This window comes from Phocoena phocoena, chromosome 3 (genome assembly GCF_963924675.1).
Source record: "Phocoena phocoena chromosome 3, mPhoPho1.1, whole genome shotgun sequence".
Classification (NCBI taxonomy): Eukaryota; Metazoa; Chordata; class Mammalia; order Artiodactyla; family Phocoenidae; genus Phocoena; species Phocoena phocoena.
In genome coordinates this window covers 115,987,864-116,009,815 of record NC_089221.1, presented here as the reverse complement: position 1 = coordinate 116,009,815, position 21,952 = coordinate 115,987,864, and the positions used below count along the sequence as shown (strand labels likewise).

The window sequence follows — 21,952 nt, the reverse complement described above, 5'->3', positions numbered from 1 at the left end:
ACATAAATCACAGCAAGACCTTTTTTGATCCACCTCCTAGAGTAATGGAAATAAAAACAAAAATAAACAAATGGGACCTAATGAAACTTCAAACCTTTTGCACAGCAAAGTAAACTACAAACAAGATGAAAAGACAACCCTCAGAATGGCAGAAAATATTTGCAAATGAATCAATGGACAAAGGATTAATCTCCAAAATATATAAACAGCTCATGCAGCTCAATATTAAAAAAACAACCCAATCCAAAAATGGGCAGAAGACCTAAATATACATTTCTCTAAAGAAGACATACAGATGGCCAAGAAGCACATGAAAAGCTGCTCAGCATTACTAGTTATTAGCGAAATGCAAATCAAAACTACAATGAGGTAACACCTCACACCAGTTAGAATGGGCACCATCAGAAAATCTACAAACAACAAATGCTGGAGAGGGTGTGGAGGAAAGGGAACCCTCTTGCACTCTTGGTGGGAATGTAAATTGATATGGCCACTATGGAGAACATTATGGAGGTTCCTTCAAAACCTAAAAATAGAATTACCATATGATCCAGCAATCCCACTACTGTGCATATACCCAGAGAAAACCGTAATTCAAAAAGACACATGCACCCCAATGTTCACTGCAGCACTATTTACAATAGCCAGGTCATGGAAGCAACCTAAATGCCCATTGACAGATGAATGGATAAAGAAGATGTGGTACATATATACAATGGAATATTACTCAGCCATAAAAAGGAACGAAATTGAGTCATTTGTTGAGACGTGGATGCATCTAGAGACTGTCACACAGAGTGAAGTAAGTCAGGAAGAGAAAAACAAATATCGTATATTAACGCATATATGTGGGACCTAGAAAAATGGTACAGATGAACTGGTTTGCAGGGCAGAAATTGAGACACAGATGTAGAGCACAAATGTATGGACACCAAGGGAGGAAAGTGGCGGGGGGTGTGGTGGTGTGATGAATTGGGCGATTGGGATTGACATGTATACACTACTATGTATAAAATGGATACCTAATAAGAACCTGATGTATTAAAAAAACCCCAGGGGCTTCCCTGGTGGCGCAGTGGTTGAGAGTCCGCCTGCCGATGAAGGGGACGTGGGTTCGTGCCCTGGTCCAGGAGGATCCCACATGCCGCGGAGCTGCTGGGCCCATGAGCCATGGCCGCTGAGCCTGCGGGTCTGGAGCCTGTGCTCCACAACGGGAGAGGCCACAACAGTGAGAGGCCCGCGTACTGCAAAAAAAAAAGAAAAAAAACAGAAAAAGAAGGAATCAGTGAAGCATTTTAAGGATGAAAGCGACATAATCAGATTTTCATTTTTATTTTTTTTCAGATTTTCATTTTTAAAATAATATAAAAGGACCTGGGGCCAGTGAACATGATAATCGTTGTCTTAACATGATCTTACAGAGTAGAAGAGACAGATGACAAATATTTATATCATCAAAATAAAACAGAATTATTACAGTAATCAGTGTAATAAAGGGTAGTATCATGAGACTAATAGGAAAGGAGCCTGTTACCCAATACCTGTGAGACTTCTCCCAGTTCTTCATGGCATCCTGGCAAATGACTCCCATTGTTAGTCTTTGTCTCATTGAGACTGAGCCTATACACATATACATACAGTCATACAGAAATTATCCTCCCACCTTCCTTTGCCTTCAGTCAATGAGGATTTAGATCTGAACACATGAGACTAGTTGCTTTGCTTTCTTATCTTTATCAAAAGTAGCACATTGGGACTTCCTTCGTGGCGCAGTGGTTAAGAATCTGCCTGCCAATGCAAGGGACATGGGTTCAAGCCCTGGTCTGGGAAGATCCCACATGCCACGGAGCAACTAAGCCCGTGAGCCACAACTACTGAGCCTGCGAGCCACAACTACTGAAGCCCGCGCACCTAGAGCCCATGCTCTGCAACAAGAGAGGCCACCACAGTGAGAAGCCCGTTCACCACAACGAAGAGTAGTTCCACTTGCCACAACTGGAAAAGGCCTGTGTGCAGCAACGAAAACCTAGCTCAGCAAAAAATAAATTAAAAAATTTATTTAAAAAAAAATAAGCACATTGATGGAGATCAACCTCAAAAGACCTATGAAGAGTTATACATTTCTTTCTGGTAGAAATATATTTTTTGTTGTACTGCAAGTCTGGTTCACCTACATAGTGTTCAAAAAAGCACACTAAAATTTCCCTAAATCTTACATTATTTATTTTAAAACCTGAAAAATAAGAGCAGGAATATTCAGACTATTATAGAAATAGGTTTTATGTGTATATTCAGTAGTCTGTAAGAGAGCAAGAAGCATGTATTATTCACTGTTGTATCTGTAACACTTTGCAAAATGCCTACCATTTTGTTGACAGGAGTTAATTTTTGTGATGAATTAATCTCCTAGATTATACACATTCTTCATATTTTTCTTTTTCATAACATTGTCCATTATGTATTTACTGTAAACAACATGGAAATGTAAATGCAGAAGAGGAGATTGTTGAAAATATCATCGGAATCTTATGTATGAACACTGTCAGCATTTTAATGGTTTTTTTTGCCAGTCTTATGAGTCTTATTATTTTCTATATGTGTGTGCTTGTGTGTTTTTGAACAAAATATTAGGTATATAGTTCTGTTTCCTTTTTAAAAAAAAATAACTCTTAAGTATTTCTCATGCCATTAAAATTTATTTGAAGGTGTCCTTTTTAATGATTGTGTAATATTTCATCATTTATATTAGCTTTAATCATTTGTATTTGCAGTGATTGTTGAGCCCATTCCAGTTGGACAAGCTGCTAAGGACTATTTAAATGTGCATGTAATGCCAACTCTGCTTAATGGACTTGCAGAGCTTTGTAAGCAAAAACCAGCAGATCCTTTTGTAAGAAATCTTCTTATTCATACTAAACAATATTGTCTATAGTTTTCATAGTTAAAATATTATATTCTTTGAAACATATTGAGAGTCATTTAAAAAAACTTTATATACATTTTAGATACTTCATTTTATATAACTTTTGATTATAGTTGACCCTTGAGAGTCGGGGTTAGGGGCACTGACCCTTTGTGCAGTCAAAAATCTGACATAAAACTTATAGCAGACCCTCGTATCCTCATTTCCTCTGTATCTGTGATTCTGCATCCTGAGTTCAGCCAGATTTTTACTATTGGAAAAAGTCTGCGTGTAAGTGGACCCCCCGCAGTTCAAACCTATGTTGCTCAAGGGTCAGTTGTACTTATTTTCTTGCTGTGTTTTAACTCTTAAAAAAAAATTCTTCCTAAGTACATTTTCAGTCATTGCATCCTTTCATTGCTGAGCATTGTTTTTGTATATAATTTATATAATCAAATGATAAAATTATTTACTTGAATTGTGTTCAACATTTTTGTTTCTCATGCTATCTAAATTTTTTTAACAGAAAACATTTATTCACATACCTAGAGGCCTCAACATTGCTCATTCAGGGGGAAGAATGGTTGAGCATGAGGACCTAGGATGATTGTCCAGGGCCAAGTGTCAGCCGGGGTCCTTCTTTATAGATACTCCCACCCATCTGAGATAATCAAGGAAGGTTATTTTAATACCAGCCGTACCAAAATAATATCTCTAGCCTTTGTTAGCATTCTCAAAGGGAATCCCCTTTGGAAGACAAAAGATTTAATCTTTCCCACTAACATTACCACTTTTACCAAAAAGAAAAAGATTGACAGGTTATTTCTTTAATATGTCTTTTTTCATTGTGAAAATAGTATATTTTCATTTAGTAAGAAACCTGAAACTACTGAAAAATGTAAAGAAGAGAAGAAAAAGATACTCCTGGTTCCATTTCCTAAACATGGTCTCCCAAGTCATCTTGCTTAGATTCAGCTCTGACTCCAGACACCTAACCTCTCTCTGAGTCTCTTTATTCTCATCAATAAGATGTAGGTATATTGGCAACTGTCTACCTAGTAGGGATATTGTTAGGATTAAATGTATTAGTGCATGTAAAATTCTTAAGGTGCTTGGTGCGTAAGTGCTCAAACATTAGCTGCTGCTATTACTGGTCTTGTTTTGTTTTGGTTTTGTTTGGTTTGGTTTTTAAAGCCTATATCTCCAATGAAACTAATCCTGTTTAGTTTCAAAAAAACTAGTCCTGTTTTTTTTTCTTTGCCCAGATTTTATTTTTTTATATCACTACATATAAACACATATCCCATAAATATTGCTATATTTAAGTATATATTTTGTAGAGATTATTTTAATAGTTACATGATGTTTCTTCTGTTACCTTTACCATTCTTTTGCTGTTTGAGTTGTTTGCTATTATAAATACTGTAACAATAAACATCTCTGAGTATAACACTTTTCACACATTGAGATTATTTCATTTGGAAAGAGATCAAAAAGTCAAATTTAATTCAAAACATGAAATTAAAAAAAATTTTTATCCCTTAAAAAACATTTTTTAAGCTGTTTAATTTTTTGAATAAGCAATGTTGGAATATGGTATAAAATTAAAAAGTTCCAAAAGGATATATAGTGAAAAGTAACTCTCCATTCCATTCCTCTTCCTCAACTACCCAGTTGTTCCTTGGAGTTGATTATTGTTACCAGCTTCTAGTATATCCTTTCAGAGAAACTCTATACATATATAAGCATAAAATAAAATACTTATTATTTATATGTACTTAAAAACACATATAGATACAAATGCTAGCTACTAAACACACTATTTGACACTTTTTACCTTATATACTTAATATGTATTATAAATTATTAAATAGCACCATAAACAAAATTGCCCCATTTTAAAAGAACAACTTATAGCATTCTGTTTTATGGATTTTCTACAAATTTTTAAATTTTTTTTTGGCCGCGCAGCTTGTGGGATCTTAGTTCCCTGACCAGGGATTGAACCTATGCCCCCTTCAGTGGAAGGGCGGAGTCCTAACCACTGGACCGCCAGGGAATTCCCTACAATTTATTAATTAGTCACATATGGATGGTTGTTCAGGTTGTTTCCACTCTTTTGTTATTATAAACTGCTACAGTGAATATCTTCATTCATTTGTCAGCATACCATTTATTTGTAGAATAAATTCCTACAAATGAAAATACTAAGTCAAAAAGAATGTTATTTTGATGTTTTTGATATGTGCATTTTTTTTTTTTCAGTACGCGGGCCTCTCACTGTTGGGGCCTTTCCCACTGCGGAGCACAGGCTCCAGACCCGCAGGCTCAGCGGCCATGGCTCATGGGCCCAGCCGCTCTGCGGCATGTGGGATCCTCCCGGACCGCGGCACGAACCCGTGTCCCCTGCATCGGCAGGCGGACTCTCAACCACTGCGCCACCAGGGAAGCCCGATATGTGCATTTTTAATTTGGATAAATATTGCCAAATTACCTTTTGTAGTGGTTGTACCATTTTATACTCTGATCAAAAATGAATGAGAGGGGACTTCCCTGGTGGCGCAGTGGTTAAGAATCCACCTGCCAATGCAGGGGACACAGGTTCGAGCCCTGGTCCAGGAAGATCCTACATGCTATGGAGCAACTAAGCCCAAGAGCCACAACTACTGAGCCTGCACTCTACAGCCCGTGAGCCACAACTGCTGAGCCCATGTGCCACCATTACTGAAGCCTGCACTCTAGAGCCCGTGAGCTACAACTACTGAAGCCTGCGTGCCTAGAGCCTAAGCTCCGCAATAAGAGAAGCCACCACAATGAGAAGACCACGTGCAGCAACAAAGACCCAATGTAGCCAAAAATAAATTAATTAAATTTTAAAAAGTGAATGAGAGTACCTGATGTTTTTTCAAGTTTTGTGGGTTTTTTGTTTGTTTTTTTTTTTACCAATCTCAGGTGAAAAACGGTTATCTAGTAACTTAATTTGTATTTCTTTTGTTATGAGTGAGTTTGATTATCTTTTAGTATATGCTACTTAAAGCCATTTGCATTTCCTTTTCTGTGAACTTCCTACCCCAGGCCTTTGTCCATTTGCCAGCGCTTGATCATCTAGGTCTTTTTTTACTGTATTGGTACTCCCTATGTTTAAGAAATTAAACATATTTTAACCAACATATTTTGTTGGTTAGTAGATTTTCTCAGTTTATCACTATTTCCATGATATATTTTAATTTTTTGTACTATATTTGTTGAGCTCTTTTATGCCTTCCAGGTTTCTGTTCTATTTGAAGAACATTTTCTGTTTCAAGATTATAAGTAACATTCTCTCATTCTGCCTTCTAGTACTTTTTAATATTTCCTTTTTCTCCCCCCACGTATATGTCTTTGATCATCTGGAATATTTTTTTGCTATAGGGAGTGAGGTAGAGAGCCACATTTTATTTTATTTTCCACTTGGTTACTCAATTGACAAAAACCATTTATTGAACAGTATGTATTTTCTTCATCGATTTAAAAACGCACTGTTAATATATACTAAGTTCTTACATGCATTTAGTGGGTTTCTCTCTTTTTTTGTTTGTTAATTTCATCTGTTCATTTGTAAGTACCACATTGCTTTAAGTCTTATAGGTTTGTAATATATTTCAAAGTCAGTTCTAAACCTTTCAATTACTCTTTTCTCAGAATTTTCTTAATTTTGTTTTGCATTATTATTTCTAATGTGAATATTTTCAGTCACAATACATACTCTCACATTGCTTTCTTTTTTTAAAATAAATTTATTAAGTTAAAAACACTGGAGTGGGAGTGGGACTGATTTGATGAGAGGAAAAATAGATTAAAGATGGTAATTCAATTGTTTTAACTTCCATTCAGTTGTTTTAACCTCACACAATGGTGAGGTTAAACATTTCCCCCTATGTTTAGTTGTATTTCCTCCTTTGTGAATTGTCTGTTTATCTTTTGTCCAGTTATCTGTTGGAGTTTTGTATGAATTCCTTTTTTATTACTGAATTATAATTAATCTACAACACTATATTAGTTCCAGGTGCATGACATAGTGATTTGATATTTCTGTACACTACAGAATGATCACTATGATTAAGTCTAGTTACCACCTGTCACCATACAAAGTTATTGAAATGTTGTTGACTATATTCCCCATGTGGTACATGTCATCCCTGTGACATTTATTTTGTAACTAGAAGTTTATATCTCTTAATATCCCTGTCCTCTTTCACTTATCCCCAACCCCACTTCTCTCCGGCAATCACCTCTTTGTTCTATCTATGACTCTGTTTTGTTATATTTATTCATTTGTTTTGTTTTTAGACTCCACACATAAGTGAAATCATATGGTATTTGTCTTTCTCTGATTTATTTCACTAGTGTAATACCTTCTAGGTTTATCCATCTTGTTGCAAATGACAAATTTTCTTTTTTTTACGGTTGAGTAATATTCCATTGTGTGTGTGTGTGTGTGTACATAGGTCACATCATTTTTTTTGAATTTTATTTTATTAATTTTTTATACAGCATGTTCTTATTATTCATCAGTTTTATACACATCAGTGTATACATGTCAATCTCAATCACCCAATTCAGCACACCCCCACTCCCACCACCTGCCGCTTTCCCGCCTTGGTGTCCATACGTTTGTTCTCTACATCTGTGTCTCAATTTCTTCCCTGCAAACCAGTTCAACTGTACCATTTTTCTAGCTTCCACATATATGCGTTAATATATGATATTTGTTTTTCTGACTTACTTCACTCTGACAGTCGCTAGATTCATCCACGTCTCAACAAATGACCCAATTTTGTTCTTTTTATGGCTGAGTAATATTCCATTGTATATATGTACCACATCTTCTTTATCCATTCATCTGTTGATGGGCATTTAGGTTGCTTCCATGACCTGGCTATTGTAAATAGTGCTGCAGTGAACATTGGGGTGCACGTGTCTTTTTGAATTACGGTTTTCTCTGGGTATATGCCCATTAGTGGCATTGCTGGATCACATGGTAATTCTATTTTTAGTTTTTTAAGGAACCTCCATACTGTTCTCTGTAGTGGCTATATCAATTTACTTTCCCACCAACAGTACAACAGGGTTCCTTTTTTTTTTTTTTTTTTTTTTTTGCTGTATACAGGCCTCTCACTGCTGTGGCCTCTCCCGTTGTAGAGCATAGGCTCGGGACGCGCAGGCTCAGTGGCCATGGCTCACAGGCCCTGCCGCTCTGTTGCATGTGGGATCCTCCCAGACGGGCATGAACCCGTGTCCCCTGCATCGGAAGGTGGACTGTCAACCACTGCGCCACCAGTGCAGCCCGAGGGTTCCTTTTACTCCACACCCTGTCCAGCATTTGTTGTCTGTAGATTTTCTTATGATGCCCATTCTAACTGGTGTGAGGTGATACCTCATTGTAGTTTTGATTTGAATTTCTCTAATAATTAGTGATGTTGAGCAGCTTTTCATGTGCTTCTTGGCCATCTGTATGTCTTCTTTGGAGAAATGTCTATTTAGGTCTTCTGCCCATTTTGGGATTGGGTTGTTTGTTTTTTTAATATTGAGCTGCATGAGCTGTTTATAAATTTTGGAGACTGATTGATTCCATTGATTCATTTGCAAGTATTTTCCATTGATTCGTTTTCAAGTATTTTCTCCCATTATGAGGGCTGTCTTTCGTCTTGTTTATGGTTTCCTTTGCTGTGCAAAGGCTTTGAAGTTACATTAGGTCCCATTTGTTTATTTTTTATTTTATTTCCGTTCCTCTAGGAAGTGGATCAAAAGAGGTCTTGCTGTGATTTATGTCAAAGAAAGTTCTTCCTATGTTTTCATCTAAGAGTTTTATAGTGTCTGGTCTTACATTTAGGTCTCTAATCCATTTTGAGTTTATTTTTGTGTATGGTGTTAGGGAGTGTTCTAATTTCATTCTTTTACATGTAGCTGTCCAGTTTTCACAGCACCACTTATTGAAGAGACTGTCTTTTCTTCATTGTATATCCTTGGCTCCTTTGTCATAGATTAGTTGACCATAAGTGCGTGGGTTTATCTCTGGGCTTTCTATCCTGTTCCATTGATCTATATTTCTGGTTTTGTGCCAGTACCATATTGTCTTGATTACTGTAGCTTTGTAGTATAGTCTGAAGTCAGGGAGTCTGATTCCTCCAGCTCCGTTTTTTTCCCTCAAGACCGCTTTGGCTATTCGGGGTCTTTCCTGTCTCCATATAAATTTTAAGATTTTTTGTTCTAGTTCTGTGAAAAATGCCACTGGTAATTTGATAGGGATTGCATTGAATCTGCAGATTGCTTTGGGTAGTACAGTCATTTTCACAATATTGATTCTTCCAATCCAAGAACATGGTATATCTCTCCATCTGTTTGTATCATCTTTAATTTCTTTCATCAGTGTCTTATAGTTTTCTGCATACAGGTCTTTTGTCTCCCTAGGTAGGTTTCTTCCTAGGTATTTTATTCTTTTTGTTGCAATGGTGAATAGCAGTGCTTCCTTAATTTCTCTTTTAGATTTTTTTTAACATTAGTGTATAGGAATGGAAGAGATTCCTGTGCATTAATTTTGTATCCTACAACTTTACCAAATTCATTGATCAGCTCTAGTAGTTTTCTGGTGGCATCTCTAGGATTCTATTTGTATAGTATCATGTCATCTGTTTTACTTCTTCTTTTCCAATTTGTATTTATTTCATTTTCTTCTCTGATTGCCGTGGTTAGGACTTCCAAAACAATGTTGAATAAGAGTGTGAGATTGGACATCCTTGTCTTGTTCCTGATCTTAGAGGAAATGCTTTCAGTTTTTCAGCATTGAGAATGATGTTTGCTGTGGGTTTGCTGTATATGGCCTTTATTACGTTGAGGTGGGTTCCCTCTATGCCCACTTTCTGGAGAGTTTTTTATCATAAATCGGTGTTGAATTTTGTCAAAAGCTTTTTCTGCATCTATTGAGATGATCATATGGTATTTCTTCTTCCATTTGTTAATATGGTGTATCACAATGACTGATTTGCGTATATTGAAAAATCCTTTTATCCCTGGGAAAAATCCCACTTGAACATGGTGTATGGTTCTTTTAATGAGTTGTTGGATTCTGTTTGCTAGTATTTTGTTGAGGATTTTTGCATCTATATTCAGGAGTAATATTGGTCTGTAATTTTTTTTGTACTATCTTTGTCTGGTTTTGGTATCAGGGTGATGGTGGCCTCATAGAATGAGTTCGGGAGTGTTCCTTCCTCTGCAATTTTTTGGAAGAGTTTGAGAAGGATGGGTGTTAGCTCTTCTCTAAATGTTTGATAGAATTCACCTGTGAAACCATTTGGTCCTGGACTTCTGTTTGTTGGAAGACTTTTCTTTTTTTTTTTTTTTTCTGCGGTATGCAGGTCTCTCACTATTATGGCCCTCTCGTTGCGGAGCACAGGCTCCGGACGAGCAGGCTCAGCGGCCATGGCTCACAGGCCCAGCTGCTCCACGGCATGTGGGATCTTCCCAGACCGGGGCACGAACCCATGTCCCCTGCATCGGCAGGCGGACTCTCAACCACTGCATCACCAGGGAAGCCCTGCTCTGATCTTTATGGTTTCTCTGCTTCTGCTAACTTTGGGTTTTGTTTGTTCTTCTTTCTCTAGTTCCTTTAGGTATAAGGTTAGATTGTTTATTTGAGATGTTTCTTGTTTCTTGAGGTAGGCTTGTATAGCTATAAACTTCCCTCTTAGAACTGCTTTTGCTGCATCCCATAGGTTTTAGATCATTGTGTTTTCATTCTCATTTGTCTCTAGGTATTTTTTGATTTCCTCTTTGATTTCTTCAGTGATCTCTTGGTTGTTTAGTAACGTATCATTTAGCCTCCATGTGTTTGTGGTTTTTACATATTTTTCCTGTAAGTGATTTCTAATATGATAGCGTTGTGGTCAGAAAAGATGCTTGATATGATTTCAGTTTTCTTAATTTGCTGAGGCTTGATTTGTGACCCAAGATGTGATCCCTCCTGGAGAATGTTCCGTGTGCACTTGAGAAGAAAGTGTAATCTGCTGGTTTTGGATGGAATGTCCCATAAATATCAATTAAGTCTATTTGGTCTATTGTGTCATTTAAAGCTTGTGTTTCCTTATTAATTTTCTGTTTGGATGATCTGTCCATTGGTGTAAGTGAGGTGTTAAAGTCCCCCACTATTATTGTGTTACTGTCGATTTCCTCTTTTATAGCTGTTAGCAGTTGCCTTATGTATTGAGGTGCTCCTATGTTGGGTGCATATACATTTATAATTGTTATATCTTCTTCTTGGGTTGATCCCTTGATCATTATATAGTGTCCTTTCTTGTCTCTTGTAACATTCTTTATTTTACAGTCTATTTTATCTGATATGAGTATTGCTACTCCAGCTTTCTTTTGATTTCCATTTGCATGGAATATCTTTTTCCATCCCCTCACTTTCAGACTGTATGTGTCCCTAGGTCTGAAGTGGGTCTCTTGTAGACAGCATATATATGGGTCTTGTTTTTGTATCCATTCAGCAAGCCTGTATCTTTTCCTTTTTTTTTTTTTTGGCTCACATGCCCAGCCGCTCCACGGCATGTGGGATCTTCCCAGACCAGGGCACGAACCCGCGTCCCCTGCATCGGCAGGCGGACTCTCAACCACTGCGCCACCAGGGAAGCCCCAAGCCTGTATCTTTTGGTCGGAGCATTTAATCCATTTACGTTTAAGGTAATTATCAATATGTATGTTTTTATTACCATTTTCTTAATTGTTTTGGGTTTGTTTTTGTAGGTCCTTTTCTTCTCTTGGGTTTCCCACTTAGAGAAGTTCCTTTAGCATTTGTTGTAGAGCTGGTTTGGTGATGCTGAATCCTCTTAGCTTTTGCTTGTCGTAAAGCTTTTGATTTCTCCATAGAATATGAATGAGATCCTTGCCAGGTAGAGTAATCTTGGTTGTAGGTTCTTCCCTTTCATCACTTTAAGTATATCATGCCACTCCATTCTGGCTTGTAGGGTTTCTGCTGCGAAATCACCTTAACCTTATGGGAGTTCCCTTGTATGTTATTTGTTGTTTTTCCCTTGCTGCTTTCAATAATTTTTCATTGTCTTTAATTTTTGCCAATTTGATTACTACGTGTCTCTGCGTGTTTCTCCTTGGGTTTATCCTTTATGGGACTCTCTGTGGTTCCTGAACTTGGGTGGCTATTTCCTTTCCCGTGTTAGGGAAGTTTTCGACTATAATCTCTTCAAATATTTTCTCGGGTCCTTTCTCTCTCTCTTCTCCTTCTGGGACCCGTATAATGCAAATGTTGTTGCGTTTAATGTTGTCCCAGAAGTCTCTTAGGCTGTCTTCATTTCTTTTCATTCTTTCTTCTTTCTTCTGTTGCGCAGCAGTGAATTCCACCATTCTGTCTTTCAGGTCACTTATTCGTTCTTCTGCCTCAGTTATTCTGCTATTGATTCCTTCTAGTGTAGTTTTTTTAATTTTTATTTTTTGGCAGTATGCGGGCCTCTCAATGTTGTGGCCTCTCCTGTTGCGGAGCACAGGCTCCGCATGCACAGGCTCAGCGGCCATGGCTCACGGACCCAGCCGCTCCACGGCATGTGGGATCTTCCTGGACTGGGGCACGATCCTGTGTCCTCTGCATCGGCAGGAGGTCTCTCAACCACTGTGCCACCAGGGAAGCCCTAGTTTAGTTTTCATTTCAGTTTTTGTATTGTTCATCTGTGTTTGTTTGTACTTTAATTCTTCTAGATTTTTGTTAAACATTTCTTGCATATTCTCGATATCTGCCTCCATTCTTTTTCTAAGGTCCTGGATCATCTTCACTATCATTATTCTGAATTCTTTTTCTGGAAGGTTGCCTATCTCCATTTAGTTGTTTTTTGGGGGTTTTATCTTGTTCCTGTATCTGGTACGTAGCCCTCTGCCTTTTCATCTTGTGTATATTTTTGTGAATGTGGTTTTTGTTCCACAGGCTAAAGGATTGTAGTTCTTCATGCTTCTGCTGTCTGCCCTCTATCACATCTTTTTAATCTGTTCATATATTGACTTAGGTTGCTTCCAAATCTTGACTATTGTAAATAATACTGCAGTGAACATAGGGGTGCATATATGTTTTCAAATTAGTGTTTTTGTTTTCTTCAGAAAAGTACCCAGAAGCGGAATTGCTAGATCATATGGTAGTTCTGATTCTAACTTTTTGAGGAACCTCCATATTGCTTTCTGTAGTGGCTGTATCAAGTATTTATATTCCCACCAACAGTGCACCAGGGTTCCCTTTTCTCCATATCCTTGCCAACATTTGTTATTTTTTCTTTTTGATGATAGCCATTCTAATTGATGTGAGGTAATATCTCCTTGTGGTTTTGATTTGCATTTCCTTGATGATTAGCGATGTTGAGCATCTTTGCATGTGTCTGTTGGCCATCTGTTTGTCTTCCTCGGAAAAATGTCTATTCAGGTTCTCTGCCCATTTTTAAATTCATTTTTTGTTTTTTTGATGTTGAGTTGTATGAGTCACTTGTATATATTGAATATTAACCTCTTATCAGGTATATTGTTTGCAAATACCTCCTCCCATTCAGTAGGCTGCCTTTTCATTTTGTTGATAGGTTCCTTCACTGTTCAGAAGCTGTTTAGTTTTATGTCATCCCATTTGGGTATTTTTGCTTTTGTTTCCCTTGACTGAGGAGATATATTCAAAAATATATTTCTAAAAATACAACATTGTGAATCAACTGTAGTTCAATAAAATTTTTCAAAAATATATTGCTAAGATTGATTTCAAAGTGCATAATGCCTGTGTTTTCTTCTAGGAATTTTATGGTTTCCTGTCTGCATTTAAGTCTTTATTCCACTTTTAGTTTGTTTTTGTATATGGTGTGAGAGAGTAGTCCAGTTTGATTCTTTTGCATGTAGCTTTTCAGTTTTCCTAAAACCATTTATTGAAGAGACTGTCTTTTCCCCATTGTATTTCCTGTCTCCTTTGGCATAGATTGATTGACCATATAAGTGTGGGTTTATTTCTGGGCTCTCTGTTCTTTTCCATTGATCTATGTGTCTGTTTTTGTGCCAGTACCATACATTTTATTTTTTTATTTTATCTTTTTTGACCATGCTGCACGGCATGTATGGTGCGAGATAGGGGGTCCAACTTCATTCTTTTGCATGTGGAAATCCAGTTTCTTAGTACCATCTGTTGAAGAAACTATATCTTCTCCACTGAATGGACTTGATACGATTGTCAAAAATCAGTTGACCATATATATATGGGTTTATTTCTGACTCTCAATTCTATTCCATTGATCTATAGGTATATCTATATGCCACACTGTTTTGATTACTGTAGCTTTATAGAAGATTTTGAAATTGGGAAGAACAAATTCTACAACTAGATTTTTTTCTTTTTTCATGATTGTTTTGGCTGTTTGGAGCTCCTTGAAATTCCATATGAATTTGAGGATTGTCTTTTCCTTTTCTGCAAAAACAACTGTTGGAAATTTGATGGGGATTGTGTTGAATCTATAGATCACTTTGAGTAATATTGACATCTTAGCATCTGAATGTTATTAAATCTATCCATGGACATGGGATGTCTTTCCATTTATTTAGGTTTTTAAATTTCTTTTGGCAATGTTTTATAATTTTCAGGACACAAGTTGGTTAAATTTATTCCTAGATATTTTTTTCAAATCCATTATAAATGAATGTGATTTCCTAATTTCCTTTTTGAATCATTCATTGCTGATATATGGAAACACAACTGATTTTTGTGTATTGATCTTGTAACCTACAACTTTGCCATATTAATTTATTAACACTAGAAGCTTTCTTTGGGATTTTTTAATACAGGCATACCATGGAGATGTTGTGGGTTAGGTTCCAGACCACCACAATTAAGCAAGTATTGCAGTAAAGCAAGTCATACCAATTTTTTGGTTTCCCAATGGGTATAAAAGTTATGGTTACACTATTCTGTAGTCAGTTAAGTGTGCAATAATACTTTATTGCTAAAAAATGCTAACCATCATCTGAACCTTCAGTGAGTCATAATTTTTTTGCAATAGTAACATTAAAGATCCCTGATCATAGACCACTATAACAAATATAATAATAATGGAAATGTTTGAAATATTGTGAGAATTAGCAAAATATGACATGGAGACACAAAGTGAGCAAATACTGTTGGAAAAATGGTGCCAATAATCTTGCTCTTGCTCAGTGCAGAGTGATTAAAAATCTTCAATTTGTACAAAAAAATGCACTATCTGCAAAATGCAATAAACTGATGGAGATCTGCCTATATATAATAGGGTCATGTCATTTGTGAATGGACATAGTTTTACCTTCCTTTCCAGTTTGGATCTATACTTGACAATATTGCATAATGTAAAACTTATTGTTTCAATTTTTTTTTAATTAATTAATTTATTTATTTTTGGCTGTGTTGGCTCTTTGTTGTTGCGCACAGGCTTTCTCTAGTTGTGGCAAGTGGGGGCTACTCTTCCTTGTGGTGGGCGGGCTTCTCATTGTGGTGGCTTCTCTTTTTACAGAGCACAGGCTCTAGGCACATGGGCTTCAGTAGCTGTGTCACACACAGGCTCAGTAGTTGTGGCTCACGGGCTCTAGAGTACAGGCTCAGTAGTTGTGGCACACAAGCTTAGTTGCTCCACAGCATGTGGGATCTTCTCAGACCAGGGCTCAAACCCGTGTCCCCTGCATTAGCAGGTGGATTCTTACCCACTGCACCACCAGGGAAACCCCCTGTTTCAATTTTTAATGCTCATTTTCTTATTATTCTTAAAGTGATTTTGGAAACTGTTTTTGAATTGAAATAGTATATATTGAAGAAATATGTAATCATTAATTAACGTAAGGGTTTTTTTTTTCTTTTTTCCATAGATTTGGCTGGCTGATTGGTTGCTGAAAAATAATCCCAACAAACCCAAACTTTGTCATCATCCAGTTGCAGAAGAACCTTATTAAAATAAAGCTCTCAAAGAACAAATCACGAACTATCTCACTGTAAAAGGCATGCTTCTACTTAAGAAAGAAGTAACTCCTAAGGGTTTAAGTAACTACATGTGACATAAATTATTTCTTAAAAATAAATTTTAAAAGAATAACTATTTCATGCAGCAGATAACATTATCTAAAGTAAAATATTGGTTTAGAGTATGATTTTTTTAATAAGAAAATTGTATTAGCAGGATTTAGAATGTCAACAAAGTAACTGCAACTTTTTATTTTTACAGTTACAAAGTGGTATTCAGTTAAGAGAACAACAATTCATATAGGATGCAACAGAGACAACCAAAGATAATAAGATACCATTTCTATATATAACTGATTTTTGCTGTGCACCAACAAGAACCTACTTTAAATTTCTCTGCCAATTTACAACCTCCATAATGTACTAGGCAAGGTTAGTAGCTATTGAAAATACCACCAGGACAGGGATAGCTAAAGACACATTTGGTAGTATGTTAACTATACACAAAAGACACTATACAGTTTAAAAACAAGTTTTGCACAGCTTTACAGTGCAAGACATGGTCCTCCATCTCTCTGAGGACTTTTGGAAAACTCTGAGAAGGTGACTGGGTACTTCTTGTGCTCCTTCTGGCAAGTTTGCCCGAAGAATGCATATGATGGTGCTTCTCGGTCTCTTAGGATATCCTTTCCCATATTTAGTTATTTTTCCTCCGTGAGTCACAGTCATCCAGTGCCCATCTGGCTCTCACTTGCCCTGGTGAGGAGGAGCTCATTGTGTTGCAATGGCTGTCGATTTAGGATATGATTTTAACAATGATGTAAGCATTAAGTAATAGAAGGCTGATGTAGGATATTGCTTATTATTTTTTAATTTCGAGAAGATATGGAATTTTCGTTATATTTTCCCTAGCCTATATCTACATGCATAATTAATGCATAGTTCAGACAGCTGAGTTTAAAAAGTATAAGTATATAAATAATTACGGGTTTTTTCCGGTATCCAATAGTAGAGTGTTCCTATGAAACCTTTCGTAAGCTGAAAGGGTGTAATGTGAAGAATCAATTACCTTAGTTCACAAGTTGCTAACAGATTCACAGAATCAATTGGGATAAAGGCCAGGTGTTCACTGACAGTTCAAAGCTATCACGGCTTGATGCTGGGATGCTGAGTGTAGTTCCCTAGGAATGACATTCGTGGTGCTACTCTTGTCGCTCAGTGAGCGCACTGCCTCTGAATTGGCTCATTGCAAAACAAATAGTTCTGTTTTCCCTTTTTGCCTTTTATCATAAAAGCAAAAATCCTCTTCAGATTTCTTTTGGTTAGTGAAAACAGATACGAATGCAGGTCTTTCGTAAGAGCAAAGTGGCATCAAGTGAACTTTCAGAAAGGGGGGCTACCTATATTTAGTAAAATGAAAATGGTTAGAACTCAATTATAGTTTTAACCAGTCATATATAATTATTTCCTCAACATTAATAAGTGTCCTACAAGGGTGACCGACAGTAGCATGACAACTAATTTCTGGTTGTATCACTGAAAGTCCTGCATCCTGTGAGGCCCCTAATTTACTTAAAAAAAGATCCAAGTTGTAAAAGACTTTTTTAAGAGTAAATAATTAAACTGGCCTCATCTCTTCAGAAAGGCAATGTCATTATAAAACAAAAAATGGAAATGGGGAAGACCAAAGAAACACCTTAACCAAAAGCAATGAGTAGCTCTTGCCTAAAAAAACATCTATAGAAGACCTTTGGGGGGACAATTAAGGAGATTTAGATATGGACTAAATATTAGGTGATATTAGGGAATAATTGCTAAATTTCAAAGGGTCAAAATGATATGGCCATAAAAGGAGAATATCATGTTTAGGTTATGCATTCTGAAATTTCTAGGGGAAATTTTTTTGATGTTTGCAACTTATTTTCAAATGGTTCAGCAAGAAATATTTTTATACATGTAAAGATAAAACAAAGTTAACAAAATATTAACAATTGTTCAGTCTAGGTGGTGGGCACTCTAGTGTACTATTCTTTCAACTTTTCTGTGCTTTAAAACTATTCACAAATGAAGTTGGGGAAAAAAGATCTGTATGTTATTATCAAAAGCTGGTGATCAGGGCTTCCCTGGTGGCGCAGTGGTTGAGAGTCCGCCTGCCGATGCAGGGGACACGGGTTCGTGCCCTGGTCCGGGAAGATCCCACATGCCGCGGAGCGGCTGGGCCCGTGAGCCATGGCCGCCGAGCCTACGCATCCGGAGCCTGTGCTCCGCAACGGGAGAGGCCACAACAGTGAGAGGCCCGCATACCACAAAAAAAAAAAAAAAAAAAAAAAAAGCTGGTGATCAGTTTTTCACATTGTTGATAGGGAAACATTCAGATACTATATAGCTCTTGATTTGATATAAAAATGACATATACTAATCATCTATGATGTGTTTTAGCCAAACATGTGTACCTTAAAATTATCAAGCCTTTAGGCCCACCTTCCTGCTTACAGTAGTAGGAAATAATGTGGCCATCTGAATGATACCATAAAGAAGCAAAAATTTACAAGATGTGATGTTCTGTAGGACAGCTGCCTTGGTCTTTCAACAAATTGGTATTATGAGAAAAGGGACTCTTTTAGATTAACAGAGATGTGAGATACATAATCAGAATCAACACTAGTTTCTAGATTGAACCCACATTTATGCAGACAAGCTGCAAAGGACATTTTAAAAAAATTTTTATTTATTTGTTTATTTATATTTGGCTGTGTTGGGTCTTTGTTTCTGTGTGTGGGCTTTCTCTAGTTGCGGCGAGTGGGGGCCACTCTTCATTGCGGTGCACAGGCCTCTCACTGTCGCGGCCCCTCTTGTTGCGGAGCACAAGCTCCAGACGCGCAGGCTCAGCAGTTGTGGCTCACGGGCCTAGTTGCTCCACGGCATGTGGGATCTTCCCAGACCAGGGCTCGAACCTGTATCCCCTGCACTGGCAGGCAGACTCTCAACCACTGCGCCACCAGGGAAGCCCTGCAAAGGACATTTTTGAGATAACTGGGAAGATTTGAATCTAGACTGAGTATTAGATACAATGAAAATGTGTTGTCTTGGAAGGTAAAGATTGTTAACGAAAAAGACATGTTACGAAGCAATATGTACAGTGAGATCTTACTTTTTTTAAAATAATTTTATTTTATTTATTTTATTTTTGGCTGCACTGGGTCTTTATTCCTGTGTGTGGGCTTTCACTAGTTGTGGCAAGCGGGGGCTACTCTTTGCTGCAGTGCACAGGCTTCTCCTTGCCATGGCTTCTCTTGTTGCGGAGCACAGGCTCTAGGTGCGCAGGCTTCAGCTGTGGTTCATGGGCTCAGTAGTTGTGGCTCACGGGCTCTAGAGTGCAGGCTCAGTAGTTGTGGCGCACGGGCTTAGTTGCTCCGTGGCGTGTGGGATCTTCCTGGACCAGAGCTTGAACCTGCGTCCCCTGCATTGGCAGGTGGATTCTTTTTTTAATAAAGTTTTAAAGAATTAATTTATTATTATTATTTTTTGGCTGTGTTGGGTCTTTGTTTCTGTGCATGGGCTTTCTCTAGTTGTGGCGAGTGGGGGCCACTCTTCATCGTGGTGCACAGGCCTCTCACTATCGCAGCCTCTCTTGTTGTGAAGCACAGGCTCCAGACGCGCAAGCTCAGTAGTTGTGGTTCACAGGCCTAGTTGCTCCGCGGGATGTGGGATCTTCCCAGACCAGGGCTCGAACCCGTGTCCCCTGCATTGGCAGGCAGATTCTCAACCACTGCGCCACCAGGGAAGCCCTGGCAGGTGGATCCTTAACCACTGTGCCACCAGGGAAGCCCAGTGAGATCTTACTTTGATAAAGAAATACATATATGTGTATATGTGTGGAATAAGATGTAGAAGGGCGCCCACTCAAATGTTATTATGTAATCTCTGGATGGTGGGAATACACTGATTTTTTTTTCTTATTTTTGCTTAGCTGTATTTTAATTTTTCTACAGTGTTCCTATTACTGCTTTTGTCATTTTTTAAGGGTTTAAAAAGATAAATGTTTTAATGGTTGTCAACATTAAAAGGGTTAGCAACACTTCCTTATTAATAGACTATCTTTAAGCTATCTAGAGCCATGATGTTTTACAAGTTCTCAGTCATGGTGTTTATATGAATTTTTGGACATATTCCTCCTGGGACTGGTGTGCCCACTGTATTTCAAAACACCTTTAACATCATGTTGGGAAGACAAACTAAAATCTTAAAAACAAAGATAAATAGTGGATGGCTATATTTTGAGCAATGGTCAAGAGCATATAGGAAAAAGCAAATCGTTTTTACAATGAGATTCCAGCTTCAGGAGGTCATTTCCACCACAAGAGCCTCCTCTTGTGCAAAAAAGAGGCAGCACTGTGTATGGCAGAAAACTTCTATACTGGAAGTCAGCTTCAGTCGCCAGACCTGCCATTTGTTTTTGGGTTTTTTTTTAAGTGGAAGAAAAAATAGAGAAAACAGACTAATTTGAGATACATTTTGGAGGAAAAATAGATAAAAATACATGCAGATGGAAAACAATGTAGTTAGCCATAGGATTTTTAAACTTGGGACACATTTGAGGTCATTATTTCATGGGCCAGAACTGGAAAGTATAGCATAGAATGAATAAGAAAATGAGAAGACTGCCTTCTGACATAACCTGTCAGGTGGTATCAAAGTCCTGTGTACACATCTGTTATTGTTAAGTAGTGGTGGTTTAATGCATTTCTCTTGCACTGAATGATAGTGTGGTATTCTGGTTAAAAAAGATATACCACTTCATTTGGTTTCTTTCTCTAGGACTCAAAGAGATCATAGAAAAAAGCAAGCAAGCATGCAGCTCTTATGACTTGGGACTAAACAGAAGTTTAGATTTTTCTTTACTTCTTTAGAAGTTTAGATCTGGGATGACATGTAGAAGCCCCCCCTCCCCCCATTTGGAGAACCCAGGGCAATAGTTTATCTGCCCTGGCTTAAGGGTGCCACAGATTAGCTTGATTTGAAAGTGTCACAGATACTTTCTAGAAGTACTTTTCCATCTCAGAAATACTGCCACTTCTCTCTTGTTGTTAACTCTATGTAGGAACTATTTAGATTAAGCTTTGAATTTTCATTCAGAGATGGCTCAGTTCTTCTTTGTTTGCTACTTCTTTGACTTTAGGTGCTTATCTTGGGTTCTTTATTTTTGTTAGTCCCCTTACTAATAACATTCACTGTACTAACTTTGCACCTTTCATTTACTTTACAGAAGTTATAACTAAATCTCAGAAACTCCCTGGCTTATGAGAGCCTTTAGTAGAGAAGTTCACTTCTAAATGTAGAGTCCAATGATTTTTGGCAATTTCAGATAAATACCGTAAGGGAGATAGCTTTCTCCCACCTCATTGAAGGACATGACTAAAGAAAAAAATCTTTGTGGACCAGTCCAGCATAGTTTTCCTATTAAATTAACTACATACTTTAGTCCATTGGAAAGAGGAGATTACTAAATATGATGTCTGTTCCTTTCCTGCTTCCAGGATGACCCAGAAAGTTCTCTCCCCTCATCCAAATCAAGGGTTGATGACACTGCTGTGATTGATGCCTTTTGTTCCCAGACCAAATTGTTTTTTATAGCCCACCCCCTGCCAGCACTTTCCAAAGTGCCACTGCCATCAGCTCCAGAGGGAGCCCCTTCCTCAGGCTTCCTGGCCAGCAGCTGCACTGTGATGGCAGGGAGCTCGGAATGGGAGGAGAAAGCAGCTTGCAGACAAATGGGCAGCTAATCCAACCAACAGCCCATCACTAGAACCATAAAAAAAAAATTCCTTTTTTCCCCCACTTGCCTCATCTGCATTTCTTGGCTGAGACGGCGATGGAATGCTCCTTGGAAAAGTTATGGCTTCACATAAAGCAATCTCAAATTTCCCTCCCTTTTTTTTCTTTCTCAAACAATTCTACTTAGCCCAATATTGTCAAATCACTACAGACCTTACCAGTAGTAAAAGGACAATAAGGGAATAGTAGGAACAACTTTATGCTTATAAATTTGACAAATTAGGTGAAAT

The 21,952-nt window shown here is 37.7% G+C and overlaps 1 protein-coding gene across 1 annotated transcript in view; it reads left to right on the top strand.

Annotated features, from left to right (window-relative positions):
- Positions 1-15,880, top strand: part of NME5 (NME/NM23 family member 5) — a 33,123-nt gene extending 17,243 nt beyond the window's left edge. Inside the window, exons 4-5 of the mRNA XM_065875388.1 lie at positions 2,772-2,890; positions 15,797-15,880. Coding sequence (XP_065731460.1) covers positions 2,772-2,890; positions 15,797-15,880 — 203 coding nt within the window. The remainder of the gene's footprint in view (positions 1-2,771; positions 2,891-15,796) is intronic.
- The last annotated feature ends 6,072 nt before the right edge of the window (positions 15,881-21,952 follow it).